The sequence below is a fragment of the Heliangelus exortis genome, chromosome 6 (assembly GCF_036169615.1).
Source record: "Heliangelus exortis chromosome 6, bHelExo1.hap1, whole genome shotgun sequence".
Lineage (NCBI taxonomy): Eukaryota > Metazoa > Chordata > Aves > Apodiformes > Trochilidae > Heliangelus > Heliangelus exortis.
Window position 1 is genome coordinate 34,688,594 of NC_092427.1, and position 18,176 is coordinate 34,706,769.

General features: G+C 39.2%; 1 protein-coding gene across 4 annotated transcripts in view; it reads left to right on the top strand.

Moving 5' to 3' along the window:
* GLS (glutaminase) overlaps nucleotides 1-18,176 on the top strand; it is a 119,667-nt gene that overhangs the window by 88,885 nt on the left and 12,606 nt on the right. For 3 of the 4 annotated variants that reach the window (XM_071747835.1, XM_071747833.1, XM_071747831.1), the window contains 3 exons: nucleotides 1,777-1,953; nucleotides 4,557-4,688; nucleotides 5,323-5,415. In XM_071747835.1, the coding sequence (XP_071603936.1) occupies nucleotides 1,777-1,953; nucleotides 4,557-4,688; nucleotides 5,323-5,415 (402 nt within the window). Of the gene's footprint in view, nucleotides 1-1,776; nucleotides 1,954-4,556; nucleotides 4,689-5,322; nucleotides 5,416-6,279; nucleotides 9,439-18,176 lie in introns of those variants that run through there. The other variant, XM_071747832.1, reaches the window with a different exon arrangement.

Consider the following 18,176-nt stretch of genomic DNA (forward strand, 5'->3'; position numbering starts at 1 on the left):
TTTTTTTTTTTAATGCAAATTTGATCTGAGTGTTCTGTATGGGGATGCACCTGCTCTAATATTTAAATTGAATGGCTGTGGAGTAGGGTACAGGTGATAATTTGATGTTTTAGTTGAAGTTTTGCTGAGTTGGAAACCAGGCACAAGCCAATAGTGAACTCTGAACTTCTGTTACTGCAAAACAAGCCAAATAATTTATTTGAATTTACAGTTTAAACATACTTTTTAAATGCTTCTATCCCACTGCCTCAAGTCCTGGTGTGCTTCTGAATGCCAAGGTATTCAGAGGTTAAGAAGCAGCCAAAACTTAACTTTTCTGATCTGTTTTAATTTGGCCTCAGTTTCATGCATTCTCTCTTAATTTCACAACTATGAGTCATTTTTTCTTTTCCCTTGCAAAATCCCCTAATCACTCCATGCTCAGAAAAAAGGCAGCTCATGCATGGGAGGTAATTCTATTTTCTTTGCACTGTCTTTACTCCAATTCTACTCCAAAAGCCAGTGACTTCTTTGCTTTGGGTTTTCTGTAATGCTCCTTCCTCCCTTGTGTAATTGGGAACTTTCAGAACAGGAATAAACTTATTTTTCTGTTGTCTCTGTAAAGTGAGGATGGATTATTCTGATTTTAGGGAAGAGAGAGGTAGAAAATGCAGGTGCTAAAACTGAGAACCTAGAAAGCCTTTTTTTTTTTTTCTTTTTTCTTTTCTTTTTTTTTTTTTTCTTTTCAAATTAGGTGATACTATGTAATCCTTCATATGTTTAAAACACAGTTGCTATTTTAGATGCGTCTCTGACAATCTCTTGATTTGCAACTCCAGTTGATTGGACTAGGATGTATTGAGTTTGGCACCCGGAAAATAAGAATTCCAGGTAGTAACTACTCATGCAAACTTGGCTTAGGTAACTTCATGAAGTATCATGTAATGATTGTTTGGCAAGAAAAAAAAAAAAAAAAAAAAAAAAAGCAGAGAAAGAAACAAAAAAAAACCCAACGAGATTACAAGCAGTAGTTTGTTTGTTCTTTCAGAGTAGCATTGCAGGTTGAAACCAGCTTATCTTTTGGTTTCTGCAGAAATGAGGCAGCATCAGGTGATGGCATCATATCACATTTCCTGATGTGTCACCAAAGTATGTATAGTCTGAACTGAAGCAGGGATCCTGGGAGAAACTATCATGTGGTCCTTATCATTAATATATCAAAAAAGCATCTGTGAGAGAAAGATGAAAGAAGGCTGCATCAGCAGGAAGGGTTGGCATTAAGACTTGCATGTGCTAGAGTTTGCAGCTTTAAAATGTACTTGTAATAGAAGTGTGTGGTCTCCTAAGGCTTAAAAAAAAAAAAAAAAAAAAAAACAACCCAAAAAACCTACAAACCACACAAAAACAAAGTCATTGAAAAAATAAATGAAAAAAGTCAGTCTGTGGTTTTGCCATTTAAGCGGATGCAAAATACTGAGATTGTTTTTCAGACCTCTTCCTCTCAAAGGAACTTAAGGGGGGGTGGGGGCGGTGGAGGGAGGAATTTAGCTGAGATATAAATGAATGTAAAATATTAACCCAAATTATAAGAAGAGGGCTTTGCAAACACTATTGCTGGGCTCTTTGTAGCAGGCAGATCCAGGCCAGATTGCTTGATGCTCCTAGCGTCACCTGTAATGAATGTCACACTTCAGGTTATTTTGTGAGATGTTACTCTCTGTTGTTGATCCTGCTGTATAGTTGGCCTTGTTGTGTGACAGGGATCAGTTTTCATAATCCCCATTTCTTTTTCACAAGCTCTGCTCAATAGAAGTAACCTGTGAATCAGCAAGTGTGATGGCAGCAACTCTGGCTAATGGGGGCTTTTGCCCAATCACTGGTGAAAGAGTCCTGAGTCCTGAAGCAGTCCGGAACACCCTGAGTTTAATGCACTCCTGTGGCATGTATGACTTCTCAGGGCAGTTTGCCTTCCATGTAAGTTGTTTTCAGTTATTTATTAGAGCTGACCAGGAAGATGGAAGCTGTGCTGTTGTTTTCCATGTGCCACGTTTCCATGGCACTGCTTCTATACCATAGGACTTTGTATTCTCTGTCACTTCCCATTTGGGAATCCTTTTCGTGTTGAAGCAGAGATGCTGTCCTTTGAGAAAAGGAGAGTACTGTCCCTTAGAAAAGGAAAATACTGTCCCTTAGAAAAGGAAAATACTGTCCCTTAGAAAAGGAGAATACTGTCCTTTGAGAAAAGGAGAGAAATAGGTGGTTGATGTAGGTGGAACTTGAAACAACTCAAGAAATACTCCTACACCATAGGACTTTCTATTCTCTGTCACTTCACATTTGGGAATCCTTTTCGTGTTGAAGCATTGATGCTGTCCTTTGAGAAAAGGAGAGTACTGTCCCTTAGAAAAGGAAAATACTGTCCTCTAAGCAAAGGAGAGTACTGTCCTTTGAGAAAAGGAGAGTACTGTCCTTTAAGAAAAGGAGAGAAATAGGTGGTTGATGCAGGTGTAACTTGAAACATAACTCAAGAAATACTCCTACACCATAGGACTTTCTGTTCTCTGTCACTTCCCATTTGGGAATCCTTTTTGTGTTGAAGCATTGATGCTGTCCTTTGAGAAAAGGAGAATACTGTCCCTTAGAAAAGGAAAATACTGTCCCTTAGAAAAGGAGAATACTGTCCTTTAAGCAAAGAAGAATACTGTCCTTTAAGAAAAGGAGAGAAATAGGTGGTTGATGCAGGTGTAACTTGAAACAACTCAAGAAATACTCCTACACCATAGGACTTTGTATCCTCTGTCACTTCCCATTTGGGAATCCTTTTCGTGTTGAAGCAGAGATGCTGTCCTTTGAGAAAAGGAGAATACTGTCCTTTAAGAAAAGGAGAATACTGTCCCTTAGAAAAGGAAAATACTGTCCCTTAGAAAAGGAGAATACTGTCCTTTAAGCAAAGAAGAATACTGTCCTTTAAGAAAAGGAGAGAAATAGGTGGTTGATGCAGGTGTAACTTGAAACAACTCAAGAAATACTCCTACACCATAGGACTTTGTATCCTCTGTCACTTCCCATTTGGGAATCCTTTTCGTGTTGAAGCATTGATGCTGTCCTTTGAGAAAAGGAGAATACTCTCCTTTGAGAAAAGGAGAATACTCTCCTTTGAGAAAAGGAGAATGCTGTCCCTTAGAAAAGGAAAATACTGTCCCTTAGAAAAGGAGAATATTGTCCTTTAAGCTAAGGAGAATATTGTCCTTTAAGCAAAGGAGAATACTGTCCTTTAAGCAAAGGAGAATACTGTCCTTTAAGAAAAGGAGAGAAATAGGTGGTTGATGCAGGTGTAACTTGAAACAACTCAAGAAATACTCCTACACCATAGGACTTTCTATTCTCTGTCACTTCACATTTGGGAATCCTTTTCGTGTTGAAGCAGAGATGCTGTCCTTTGAGAAAAGGAGAAGACTGTCCCTTAGAAAAGGAAAATACTGTCCCTTAGAAAAGGAGAATACTGTCCTTTAAGTAAAGGAGAATACTGTCCTTTAAGAAAAGGAGAGAAATAGGTGGTTGATGCAGGAGTAACTTGAAACATAATTCAAGAAATACTCCTACACCATAGGACTTTGTATTCTCTGTCACTTCCCACTTGGGAATCCTTTTCGTGTTGAAGCAGAGATGCTGTCCTTTGAGAAAAGGAGAATACTGTCCCTTAGAAAAGGAGAATACTGTCCTCTAAGCAAAGGAGAGACATAGGTGATTGATGCAGGTGTAACTTGAAACAGCATAACTCAAGAAATCCTGCTGTAGGTTAGTAAAGGAAAGCAGAAAATCTTGGCAGACAATTACTTTTTCTTCATAGACTTGGGTTCTTCCATTGATTGCTCTGAGATGTTATAAAAAGAGCTCTCATACACATCATGTGTACCATGCTTCTCTTTTCCAGCAGTGTGTTTTTCATATATAAGTATTTCAAGACTTACTGAATCTCTCACCTGTGTTTTTCAGCATCTTGTTTTGAGTGTTTTTTTGGTTTTCCTCATGGCTCATGTAAAATCAATTCTGATGCTTTGTGGCATCTAAAAGTTAACTGCTCACAGAGCTGCTGGGATATGTGACATGTTAGTTCCTGTTGGAAAAAAGCAATTTGTAACAGAGTATGTTTCCTTTTTTGAACAGACTCCTTTGTTTTCATAGGTTTGTTTTTCACTTTTTCCAGTCAAGGTGCTTTTTAGACACTTGGTTTTGTCCTGCTGCCTTGTTGCAAACTGTTCCTGACAGACTTTTGTATTACTGCTTAGTCATAATTGCTTTTTAATAATAGATCTAAATTATCTTTTACACTGTATTACTGACTTTCTTTTTTACTGAGAGCAAATAACTTGATGATGACGTGCCTCAGATTGCCATGAATTGTTCTTCAGATTATTGTCCATTAAAAAGAGTAATAATGCTTTCCCAGCTTAAAATGCTATCCAGACCTACATTTTGTAAATCTTGCATAATAATAGTCAGTAAGATGCTCATGCATTGTGTTACAGAAGTGAAGAATGCTTGCAGGGAACACTAATTCTCTAATTATTGTATAGGTTGGGCTTCCTGCAAAATCTGGAGTTGCTGGTGGGATTCTTCTGGTTGTTCCTAATGTCATGGGTTTGATGTGCTGGTCACCTCCTTTGGACAAGATGGGCAACAGTGTTAAAGGAATTCACTTTTGTCATGTAAGCAGCATTGACTTTCTTGTTTGTTGGGTTTTTTTTTTGTTGGGTTGTTTTCCTCTCCTTTTGCAGGTGATGTTTACTGAGCTTTGTTAGTATAGCTGAGATCTTGTTACTCTTATATACATGGCAAGTTTCATCTGATCCAAGGGTGAAAGTCCAAAAATATGCATTTAGTAATAAATAACACTAGAATTCAGTGAGGAGTAAGAAAACACCATGCCAGAAATACTGGAGAAATATATTGTGGAACAGCTTTGAAAAGAAACACTTCATGGAGTAATGGAAGAGCTCTTCTCTTGTGTACTGCATTAGAAGCTGAAGAGCTCTATTTCTGGAGTTCTTTTCCTCTCCAGTCAAAGTAAAGAATTTCAGAAACATGGGAAATGCATCTTGTATTTCATCTCAATTGAAGAAAAATGCTTTAACAAAGTATTTTTAAACAGATCTTTGAAAACAGTCTGAATTAGAATGCCTTTAAGATCAGACCCAGTTGCTGGGCAGGCTCTTCCCAGCTTTGTCTTTTGCTTCTGGAAGAGTTTTGTGGGCATGATGTAAAGTGGAAGCATTAGCAGAACCTCAAATGCATTTCAGTACCACGTGCAAATAATAATGGCTGTTCACTAAATATTTGCAGGATCTGGTTTCTTTGTGCAATTTCCATAACTACGATAATTTGAGACACTTTGCCAAAAAGCTCGATCCTCGCAGAGAAGGTGGTGACCAACGGGTAAGTTCCTGTGTGTGTGCAGTGGGTACTGCTTGGAGGCACCAGGAGGGAAACACAAAGTTCCTCTCTAAATGCAGAACTGCTCAATGCCATGTGTTGCAATCAAAGCTTGCAGATTAATTAGCTAGCTCACATCGTTAGTGGACGCTCGCTTGGGTGGACCACGCTGCCACAGGGTTTTGTGTAGGGGATTTGTTGTTCTGATGAGATTTATTATTCCTATTGGGTTTGAACTCCATTTCATCCAGTTCATCTCCCTTGATAGAGTAAGAATGTGGTATCTGATGGAAGTTGCAAGGATTTTTACTCGCCTGGTTGTCTTTAATAAAGATTTGGCCAGCTGGTGGGCTCAGCCTTTCCCTTCTGTGCTAAGGAGATGTATATTTAGCATTTTTTTCCTAGGTGATGTGTCTGTGAGTTGCACAGGCAGCAAATTGAGGTGCTGGAGTGCTGTAGGCAAGAGCTTGTTACTAAGGTAGCAGCATAAGCAATTTCTGGGAATGAACTGAATCCACTTCAGCTTCATTTACAAAAGATAAAAATATGTGGGTGCTTGAGATAAGGAAAAGGTCTTTGCTTCTGTTACTGCTGATGTTTAGATTTGAACAGGAGAAGCTGCAGTAGAATGATTTTTTTCCAAGTGCTTCCATTTGCACGTATGCATCTAAAAAACCCCAATTTGAAATTTGAATTTTTTTTTATAACTGAAAAAGAGAGAAGAAAAAAAAAAAACAACCCCAAAACAGTTTATGCGAAGAGGTGAAAAACATGAGTCTGTTAGCATTGACTGCAAGTATGGATTATTTTTTTTTTTTTTTTCCTTCAAATACACTAATAAATAATGTATGTTGCTTGAACAACTAGCATTCCTTTGGACCAATGGACTATGAGAATCTCCAGCAAGAACTTGCTTTAAAAGAGACAGTATGGAAAAAAGTGTCACCTGAATCAAACGAGGACATCTCCAGAACCGTAGTGTATAGAATGGAAGGTCGGGGAGAGCAAAACTAAGCAGATGGGTTCTAGCTCCATTAAGTTCTTCATTTTAAAAACCCTCAAGCATCTCTAGATTGAACTTGGATTTGAATATTGTTTGCCTGGTGTTTCATTTCTATATACATTTTGTGTAAGTTCTGTATGCTATACCAAAAAGACTGTCAAAGTTCAAGGTGGGGGAGCAAAAGCACATGCAAACAACAAAGCCCAAACCTGTTAACTGACTTTTACTTAAAACATGTTTACTTTTTTTTGTTTTGTTTTTTTTTTTTACAAAGAAGGTAGATCTGAATTTTTTCAAAGATATACCACTTTTGTGGATATCTGTTTGTTTATATCTGAGAATTTTAAATTAAGTTGTAGAGCTAAGCGAGAAGTAAAAATATATCCTCTGATCAGGGTCAGCATGTAAAGGTAGAAGAATCTGAATTAAAATATAAAGTAAAATAATGTCAGCAGAATACAGCCAATTCCTGTATCTCTAAATAGTTGTATATTAAGTGGAGAGAGTTTCTGTTTCATGTTATTACTGTATCCTTTTGTTAAATATGAGCTTTCAAATTGCTTTGAGCAGAAATGCATCCTCCAGATATGCCATACTAGTGAAGATTAGATATATATATTTTTTTTATCAGGCCTTTAATAATTATTAATGCTAACATATAGATAAAAAGAGCAAAAATGACAGGGAGAAAGGGTGTGGGGGAAACTTGCCTGTTTGCAAGTGAACTAATGCAGCAGAAAGATTTCTTGCCAAACTTGTGTTGAGTGCCTTGCTGGCTGCTTGTGCTGCCAGCTGGGAGTTCTGACTGGGAAGTCTGCCTCACCAGTAAGGTTTGCTCCACCCTGGAGAGGAATGTGAGCAATCTGGGCTTTGGAGTGGTTACCAGGCAAGGAGTGAGCAGAAAATATATTCAAAGTGTATAGGTAGATCTCTAAAAGTGTTCAGTTTTAACTGCTAGTTTGTGTGCATCTTCATACCTAAAAGCAGAGGTTTTCTTTACAAAAGTAGGAGCAAATTTTAAAAAAGTTATCACTAACTGCAGCTTTTTAAAGTGATAGTTTGCACCTCTGTCAGCTTGCTGAGAAACAGGACTTGCATTCTTTTCCAGGCAACTGCATCTGTTCATCTGCACAATTTAATCATTTTTAGTTTATTTTGAGTAGAGTACATCTTGAAATGGGGCATGCAAAGCTTCAGGTAGGCTCAGTGGGCAGTGCTGGACAGAGGGCACAAACTTGCTAAATTCTTGACCCTTGTAGCTCTTAGATTCTTTGTGATCCCAGGAATCTTTGAAAATTACTCTCTATTTTTATAGTTTTCCACTTTAAAAGCTTGCAGATAAATTGATCCATCCCAGTCCCTGAACACATCAAGCAGAACTATGTTTATAAAACTGTCAAAAACTTATCCAAGCAGTAATAAATGGTATTAGCTGGGGCAGTATTTTAAGAGACAAAGACAGTGGAGGCCTCCACCCTTTCTCCTGGCCCTCTCCCCCAATCCCTGTATCTAAAATTCATTTACTCTGGAGTTTTCCATAAGGAGAGAGTTGTTTGGTTTGTCCTCCTCCTTTTTGTCCTGATATTCTGTGACAAAAAGCAAACCTTTCCTAATTGCTCTGTTTTAGGTATTGTTAGTTTTGCATAAACTTTTGAAAGAAGCTCTGACTAAACCCTGAATTATCTTCAACTAGAAGTGTATTGTGAAAGGATGGGCTTCCTGTCTTTGGAAGCCTGGGATTAAAATGATTAAGCAAAACAATACAAACCATCACATTTTGGTGAGTCTGAAGTCCTGCTGGGATGAAGAGGTAAATCTCTGGTGCACATGTTAGTAATAAATGTCAGTTATAAATTGTTCAGTAACAGGACTTTTATGATCTTATCACTGATGATAAGGTTAGGTTTGTCAGTGATTATCTTGGAAATAAAGACAAAGCTTTCAAGTATAAATCTCTCTCCTGCTTGAGGATTTTACAGAGACATAACACGTGTTGAGATCATGCAAAATTATGGGATTTTACCTGAAACACCCTCAATTGCAAGAGGGAACATAATGTGTCTGGGCTGTTAAGGAAAAGTATTCACAGTGCTGACATGTTGCAGGTCACATTACTGATTTAACTCAAGGAGGAAAATGGATGATGCAGGATTTGCCAGATCTAGTTCTACACGCATTATTTTCTGATTTTTAGCTGATTCTGATAACATGAAGATGGAAAAATTGTTCCATCTGGGCTTCAACCTGAAAATCAAGAATCTTCACCTCATTTATGTATGTCAGTCAGATACAAAACTGGTGGTAGAGGCAAGTCCTGCATGGGAAATAAACAGTTAAGGCAACTACTAGGTCTTTAATATGCATAATAAGAATACTTAGGGTACAGCTTACACAGCCTTTACTTTAGGTATGTATATTCCAGTTCTGTAATACATGCTTTTGTAGCCTGTCTCAGAATCAAGCAGCCTCTGGTTAGGAGGGGTCAGGAGAAGACTGCTTTGGGCCAATTATTTTGTAACTTGCCTGTGCTCACAGTTCCTTTTTCTTGGTTTTTTTTTTTTTTTTTTTTTCTTTTTTTGGCCTGCTGTGTCTGTGGATGGCTCATGTTCATAGCAGGGTGCCTGAGTAGTTGGGACCCCAGTTTTTTAGGTCTGCTGTGACAGCCTTACCCCTGCCTGCTTTATGTGGGGTGAGGGGGTCAGAAGGAAAGGGGTGCTAGAGGCAAGGCACTGAATGTTTGAAGTCTGCAATGGTTTTAGTGCTCACCTGTGCTACAGTAATAGCAGTTCTTGATATTCAAGCATTTTAGCTGTTTGTTTGTTTTTCTTTGTCAGCATCATTAACATTTCATTAGAAATGTAAATGCTTTTAAAGAATTTTAGCATTTGTGTTTGTACTTTTTGGCTCAGTTGTTAAGTTACCTGTCTCGTTTTCCATTTTTCATTTGCATTGTATGTTATTTATGTATCTTGATTTCCAGCATGCTTATTTTTGTATTGTTTAATAAATTTATTTTAAGCTCATTTTATTGTATTTTTTTTCTCTCAATGGAGAACAGATTTGTTCCAACACATTTTTGAGATTTGAAGCAAGATAGTGAGCTCTCCATTCAAAAGGAGATAAAGTTCTGGAAAAGTAGGTGGACTAAGCAGATTTAGTTAAACCCAGACACTGAAAAACCTTCCTAAGATTTCATGGGCGTTCTCTGCAATAATCTAATTATTATTCTCTTTGAACTGTTATCTTGGAAAGCTGAAAGCAAAAATCAAAGTAGCAAAACTTTCTCACCGTGACTTCTCTAATAGAAATGTCATGGAGCAGCAGGATATTAATGTCACTGCATGTTTGTGTGGTTTTGAAGGGACTGAATCAGGCACTTGGAAAAGATGTGGTTCATGGTGCCAGTGCCAGGGTAGTAAAAGTAGATCCCTGAGGATGATGAAATAAAAAATGCAGCTTGTAATAAATCACGTGTAGCAAGGAAGGTGGCCTAAAACCCACATCCTTGTAGCAGCAGCAGCAGGGGCTGCACAGCAGTTATTTGGATCTGGGTTCCTGGCAAAGCACTTGTCCCTTGTCACAGGCTTGCTTGGTTTGTTTTGGTTTTTTTCCCTGTGAAAACTTTATTCAAGATAATAAATAGTAGATGCATTCATGAAGTGATGATTCCCAGGCAAGATGTTGACCCTAGAGGGATGCCCATACTGAGGATGGCTGTAATTATTAATTTAGCTTTTTTGGTGATTGATTTATAAACCACAGCTAGTTGTGCTCTGGATTTTTAATTAGCTGTATGTTCATTGTACATAAAATACCAGGTATCAAAAGGAAAAATCTGTGACTCTTGAAGACACAAAGAATAGGAAAGGAGAGAACCCCAGGTGATTTAGTGTTGAATTAGTTTGGCTCTTATATTTTGGTTTTTATTGTGTGTTTTGTGTCAGGAGGCCAGGGGGTGGGTAGGTGACTAAAAGGGTGATGGAGTCAGAAGAGGGTGGGTGGGAGGGGGGATGGATAAGGTTGTTTCTTCATTTTTCATATTTGGTCTTGATACATACAAGTCACTGAGGCACAGAGTTAGCTGTCAGCAAAGTAGTTAATAATAAGCTTCATAGTTTTTACAGAAATATTTTAGCATCTTAAACAGTATTTTATTTTGTTAGTTTTGTTTAAATATTTCTGTTGTTTCCTGCTGGGAGCTCAGAAGCATTTACTTGAGTTCAAGAGCAGTCTTTTCAGTAGAATTCTTACTGGACACCTGATGATTTGTTTTAGTGCAGAATTTCTTGAAGAATTCAGATGCCTGTAGTAGTTGCAGGATGGGAAGAGGCTTAAATTCAGGTAGCAATTTAGCTAAGGGCTTTTTACTTATTTCATCATGCTGGTATCTTGTCTGTTCCATAGTTCTTGTTCTTTCTATAAAATGCATGACTAAGTAGCATGTGTCATGGCATGCTTTTAAAGGATTGGTCATGCACAGCCCACTTTTCTATCAGGAATTTATGGCCTGATTTGCTGAATAGCTTGTGGTCTAAATTATTAAAACTACTTTGAATGGTTTTCTATTTACCATCTGTTCCTTCCAGAGAACAGTGTGTGTGGGAAGCAGAAATGTCCTGTTCCCTTGTGCTTTTCATGCAAGTTATTATTTAAGTAGTTTAAACAGAATTTTAAGTAATGAGAGTGATGTGGATGCATGATCCATAGCAAGGACTTTGGGGTTGGGGAGGAAATGGGATTGAAAGAAGGAGAAGGGGAAGAGGGAAGGATTTTAGAATGCTTTTCTACCTTCAAAAGGTAGAAAAAACCCATATTTCATTGCTGCTGAGGGCACAGGGGGGGAGCATATCTGTTGTAGGGTGATGGTTTCTCTTGTAGCTGCTGCTCTGCTTTTGAGCTGGTGGGGACATTGCTGGGACCTTCTGTAGTGTCATCTGCATGGTTTCTGAGAGCTTGCAGACAGCCAAAGCTGCCTTCTGCTTATCCTCTTTCCAGCTGTCCTCTGACACCTTGATCTGCTCAGTTAGGGCAGACCTTCTCCTGTTGTTCTGTGAATTTTAGCACGTTGCTGGTGCCTCTCCTGTTAGAGAGAGAATTTCAGTATTATTTGGCCAGACTTGGAATCAAGTCTGTCTTCCCCACCCCTGATGAGTGTGCTTCTCTTCATCTGTTTGGCTTCATGATTTTTCAGTGAAATTGCTTGAATTTGATTCCTGTTTTTACATTGCTGAACACTCTGGAAATTTGATGTCATTGTTTTGATAAGACAGTCAACAAATACCTTATTTTCTTTGGAAGGCTTTTTGGTTGCTAAGTGGTATTTTTAACTATTTTTCACTTGAGTTGCCCAACAGCTGGTGTACAGAATCTGAAGTATTCTTGTGCACACTGGAAGTTGGAAATTTATCTTCAGATGTATGGGGGTTTTAGGTCTGAGCACTTTCACTTAGCTGGGTGTCATCATCATAAACCATTTGTGTGAAGTGGGGGAGGTTCTAGTGACTGTAAGCAATTTAGGAATGAGGTCACAGAACTTGGAAGGCAGCTTGGAGCTCATCTAATCCAGCTTCTGCTCAAGGCAGGATCTAATATCAGATCATGTTGCTCAGGGACTTTTGCCTGGCAGATGTTGAAAACCTCCAGACATGGGGTTTCTTTAAAAAAAAAAAATAATAAAACCAACAAAAAACCCCAAACCGAGCCAAACAAACCAAGCCCTAAACACCCTGATGCTTTATCACTTCCACTCTGAAGAATTTTTGCTGACCTCCAGTTGAAATTTTCCCTTTCTGCAGCTTGTGATGATGACTCCTGTCCTTTCACTGCTCACGACGTGCCCATCATGTGCAAATCTGGCCTTTAGGGAATCCTACAAGTGGCATAGTTACAAATGGTGCTTGCTCACCAATAACATTTTCACCTCCTGCTGTATTTTCCTACTGGCTTCTAAATGGCTTTTTTTCACTGTATCGTTGAGAATAAAGTGAATTAAGGATTTGAAGTATTTTTGCCCAGTATTTTTCTGTTGAAGGGTAACAGGCTAAATGCAAGCAGGGAAGTGTGTTATTTGCTGAGGGACAGCAGGTTACTATTAGGACCCCTTGTGATCAGAGAGCTTATCAAAACAATGAACTGAGAACACAAGTGGAGTGATAGGAAGAGATAATGTTGCTTGCTTCCTGTTGAGGTCATTCACTGGTCCAGCTTTTTCCTTGGGGCAGGGAATTTTATTGTTTGTTCAGGAATTACTCATTCAGAATCAATTCTTTTGGCCTGGTAGTCCTGGTTTGGGTGGCTTTCTGCATGGTAAAGTGCATTTCACACTTCCTTGAGAAGTCTTTTTTTAAAAGACAAGTAATTAAAATGTAATCTCTGAGGATAAACTTCTGATCAAATGTGGTTTGTGTTTTTTTTTAAAAAAAGACAACAAAACAACAAACCTCACCCCTGGTGTTGCAGGAAAAGATTAAGAGTTATGATTGAGGACATGGAGAAGCAGCCTCCATGTACATGGTTTTGTCCCCATGTACCAAAGGCTGCTGAGGAATAATACAGCTGTTCCCAGGGTTTGGAGATAAAACCATGGAGGTGGCTGATATATTTGTGCTGATAAATCTTTCTGGTTTCAGAAAAGCAGGTAGTGAATAAATCTTTTAAAAATCAGGTTTTTAGAAACTCGTTCCTTATAGTTTAGAAACAATCCTCCCTACAAGAGTGCAAATTTCTGGTAAGATTTCCTCTGTGATGCTTTCAGCTGTAGGGTATGATCAGCCTCTTGCTTGTGAGGTTTTCTTAGATCTCTTTTGAGAACACAACTCCTTCCTTTTGGGAATAATTCCAGCTCCACGTCCCGTAGATAAGAGGGAACTGTTTTCCCTGGATTGTGAGGGACCTCCAGCCCAGCAAGTGGGAGCATTCCTTGGTTGTGTGCCTGTTAGTCATAGTCAGTAGGTCCTTGAAAAAAAAGGCAGACATCCTTTTGTCCTCTGCTTAATTCAGCTGCATCACCACAGCACCCATCAGCATTCTGCTTTATGCCTGGAGCTGTGGTTGATCCCAGTCCTTTGGTGCCAAATCCTGCAGTGTTAGTAATGTCTGTACCCACTACTTCAAAGGCTCTGGGTTTTGTTTTTTTTTTTTTTCTTGCATCCAGAGTCAATTATTCACTGTTCATTCCCCTGGTTAAGGTTTCTGTATGTATTCTGTAGGCTTTTTGTTGCAGAAGAGCTTGCAGGGCGTATAAAAGGACTTATGGGAACTACCAAAGTTTTGTCACCCTCAGATTCCTGTCATAGTTTTCTGCAAGAAGTATTATTTTACAGTTTTTAGAATTTCCAGGCATCATAATTTACTGACAAATCATTATTTCATGGCTGGAAAGAAATGCTGTGAAAACTTTGACAGCAAAGTATCTCAAAGCCTTTCAGAGAGGGAATTAATTTTTTTCCATGTAACTTGGATGCTTTGGACATAGCAAGATTCCACCTAAAACTGAAAACTTGCCTGGTTTCCCTCTTTGACTTGAAGAGTGAAAGTCTTTATGCCTGAGGTGTTTCACTTGATCTGGTAATTTTTTTCTGACATAATTTATCTGCCTCCTGTTCCCTTGGAACACTGTTCATGGCAAAGGACACAGCAGTAACATCTTTAGGCATTAGGAGCCAGGCTGGGTTTTCCTATTGTTCCTTTCCTCTTGTTAAGGAACAGTTCTCTGGAACTGTCTGATTCTCCATCCTTACTCAAACTTGGGTTTCCTTATTAGGTCTTCAAAAATTTTGCTTACTGGTCTGATGTGTGAGTTTAGGAATGTCCGTGAATGACTTTTTTTATTTATTTATTTACTTTTTTAAAGTAATGTTGAATCAATCAACTTTAGCTCCTAGGTCTAGTGAAATTTGATTAGATTTTTTTTCTTCATATTTTGGGAGTTTTGTCAGTGATGTGCTTAGTTCTGTTGTCTTCAAAAGTCATAACTTAAGTAGTTGATACCAGAAGAAGTCAGACACAGCAGGTGGACCAGGCAGCTTTTGGTACTTGAGTTTCTCTCCTCTTCTTAACATCCCCACCTTTGCAGATCAACATAATCATCCCCAGAACAAAGGTTATGGGTATGAAGCAAAGGATAAGTAATTAATAATTAAATAATAAAATAATTAAATAATAATAATTAAATAATAAAAAAATAATAATAAAATAATGGTGAGTAGGATTTGAGATGAGCAGCTCTCCTGACAGACCTATTTGTCCAAGGATGGATGGAAAAGCACCAGGAGGGAAGCTCTCTGGTCACTAGAGGATCATCTAAGGCCTGATAGAGCTTCAGCATTAGTTACTGAGGGTCTTCTGTGTTGAAAAATTTTGGATCATCTCAGAGTTGTTTAGAGGTGTCTGTGACAGAGGTGTGTCCATGCATATTGGTTGGTGTGTACCCACTCCTATTATTTCCCACTCTAGTTGTGTATAAGGGACTCCTGAGGCTTTTCTGCAGGAATTTTTTTCCAGCTAGGGAAATTTCTCTCCCTGGGGCCTTGTACCCTAGTGCTGATGGAGTTGGTGGCTCTGACTTGTGTGTGCTTTTTTTTTTTTTCTGTGTGCCCCTTGCACCAGTTCATCTTTAATGGTGGGGGCTTTTTTTCTGCTAGAAGGGGAAAGACACAACCAGTTGTGCACTGCTCCTCCTCCAGCCTTTCCCCCCATCCTGCCTGCCCCAAACCATGGCCCAGGAAAGGAAAGACTGCCCCATCCACCTCTCCTTTACATCATCTTGATACTACATAATCTTTTCTAGATAAAAAATGAGTCTGAGTGCCCTGGTTGGAGGGGAGAGGTTTGTAGGAAGGGATTAAACTAAACTTCAGGTTATGTTGCCCCACTCTCTGCCTCTGGAGTTGGTATTGGTTGAAGGATTGAGTCCTCTGCCTCCTCTGGAGGTGGTGGTGGGATTTGGGGAGAAAATGGCCCCAGGTCACCCCATGGCATTCCCACATCTGAGTGGAGTAGATGGGCACAGTCTTTCTGAAAGCATCTCACCTCCTGAAGGTAAGTAGCTGTTTCACTTAATCTAGTAAACACTTTTTGTTTAATTACCTAACTCTTAATTCAATACTCTTATCTGGAAGTTAAACAGAATCAGTTTGCTGATGCTTGAGCATTGATGGATAACTGGGAGAAGGTAAATGGAATAATCTCTGAGCATGCAGTGCCTGAACTTGTAGAACTGAGCACAATTCTGTCTGTCTGTCACTCTTACTTTTTCTCCATATTAGTTAAAAGACTTTTTTTTTGACTCCTTGAGCAGCTTCCACCTCCTGGCTGTTAGTATTTAAGATGAGTGAGCCTTTTCACAGGCAGAGAGGGGTTGTTTTGGTGAGAGACTCTTTGCAGAACTTCTTGTCCACTTGATGGTCACCTTGTGAGCAAGGTTTGGGAAGAGGTGAACTCTGCTTTACTCTGCCTTTCATAGCTCCAAACTTGAACTGAAGAAAAGGTGACCACCTGCTGCCAGTTCCTGCTTTTGGTGTCCTTGTTAGGCAAGGATTTTATGCAAAAATTAGGATTTTATTTAAAATGCTATGGTAATAGAACAGCAATAATGGACAAAAAGTTGTTATGGTATTGTGCTAGCTTGCAGCAAATATCAATATCAAATATCAATTGAGATATATGAGCAAATATCACTTGAGATGCTTTTAAATACCTAAATTATCTCAAAGTATTCTGATTTTAAAAAAAGTCCTCGGGGCCAAGCTGGGCAAAGAAAATCAGGTTCCTGCAAAATGCAGTATTGATATTCTGTTCTTTGCCATTTCAGGGAGGCACACCTGGAGTACTAGAGTTTGTTTGGAGTTTTTTTTTACCTCTGAAAGGTTTGAATTGGAAGGAAATGTGAGTGGTAGAAACCCATTCAAATCCAGTAGATGAGCAGGGGGAGAGAGAAACCATCTCTGCTCAGCCTTCAGCTCCAGGAAGGTCACTCTCCTTCTCCTTTTTTGACTTTAGCCTGCACGTTACCCAGTCAAGGAGACTGAGGGCTGTTCTCAGGGGGAAGGAAGGGGCTTATATTGCTTTTCCTTGGTGTCAGGAGAAATCTTCAGTGTATTTTTTTAATTAAATGTTTCTTATATTCAGCTGCCTGCACAACCTCAGGGACAGGTACTGGGACTGAGCCACCAGCACAAGCTTGGTTGTGTCTGAGTGCTCCTCTAACTGAACTGAACCTTCTAAAGGGATGCTTTTAGGGTCATGGAATTGTTTTGTCCATATCTCCCTGCCAATTAAAAATGCCTGAAATCAGGAGAAGAAATGACCAGCTTTATTCTAAAATTGTTTCCAAACCAAATCCCCCTTTTTAACAGTTGAATTGCAAGAATTCAACTTCAACAGGGACTCGTTCCCTGCTTAATATACAAATAAATTAAAAGATCTCTAAATTACATCATTTTTTTCTGCTGAATTGATCTCTTGTTAGCAAACAGCAACACCTCATCACTCCTCACTCTCATCCCTCCCTCTTCTCTCTGTCCCAAGTGCAGAGGTGAAGGCAGGAGCTGCAGTGCCAGCTTTTCATGCTTGGACCTTGACATTTTCCTTTCCATCCTCTCCATTCCCCAGAGCTCCCCTGGCTGCTCCTGGCAGCTGCTACAGCCCTGCCAACCTGATCAGTAATTAGATCAATAATTTAAAGGTCAAAAAAAACCCCCTTTAAGCTTACTTAAATTACCCAACGTATTTATATAGTTTCTAATAAAGTGTAAATTCATGATAAAGCAGTAACATTACCTAAAATAATGTATCCTGTGTAATCACTTCCACTGTCCAGGGTCTGTGTGTAGGTTACAGAATTCTGGGACAAGTCTTGGTTGTGGTCAGAAATGCAATGAACTCAGCTGATTATTCCAGCCCTCAACCTCTTGGTGCTGGGTTGCCATCTCAAGGGGGTTTCAAGCTGAAAAAAAGGGAGATTCGGGTTAAATATGAGGAAGAAATTCTTTGCTGTGAGGGTAGTAAGAGGCTGGAAGAGGTTTCCTAGAGAAAATGTGGCTGGTCCTGGAGAAACATAACTCCTGGGAGAAGAGGATTGCAGTATTATAGACACGTATTGTGCTTGAACATGAGTGCTAAAAGCTGCAAGGCAGTTGCTGAGGAATAAATAAGTATTTGATGGCTCTGTTAGGCTTCAATCAGCAGCACAAGGCATGTGAATAAGTGCTGTGCAAGCAGTGTTTCAAGTTCATTCCCCTCCAAAAATAAACTCCATAGTAGGGGCTCTGAAATTCACTGTTGCAGCTTTGGCTCCAAAAATAAAAGCTTCACCCATGGTGTGTAAAAGCAATGGAGCTGGGGATCATCCTCTGGAGCTTGCACCATCCAGAGTGAAAGAAAATGATGGCTGGGGCATTGGGAGATGGGCTGGAGAAAAAAAAAAAGATGAAGTCTTTTTTTTCCTCTGTTAGTTGCAGACCACAGGAGAGGGTAAATATTTGCAGGCTGGAGAGTTATTTTTGCACTTTCTTCAAATTACTGAAGGGAACAAAGATCAGTAGTGCAGAAAATAGGTCCAGGAGGTGGGGGGGAAAGCTGGAGAAGAAATGACTTTTTCTGGAGCAGTTGGTCTTGGCTTTATTGACAAATATTTCTGCATGTTGTTCATGTTTATAACGATGTTAATTTAATTCCTGTCCTCTAATTAGTTGTGGAATAATGGGAACACAGACTTCCCAAGGAATTCCAGCTTTATGAGCTTTTTGTGTTCTTTTAATGC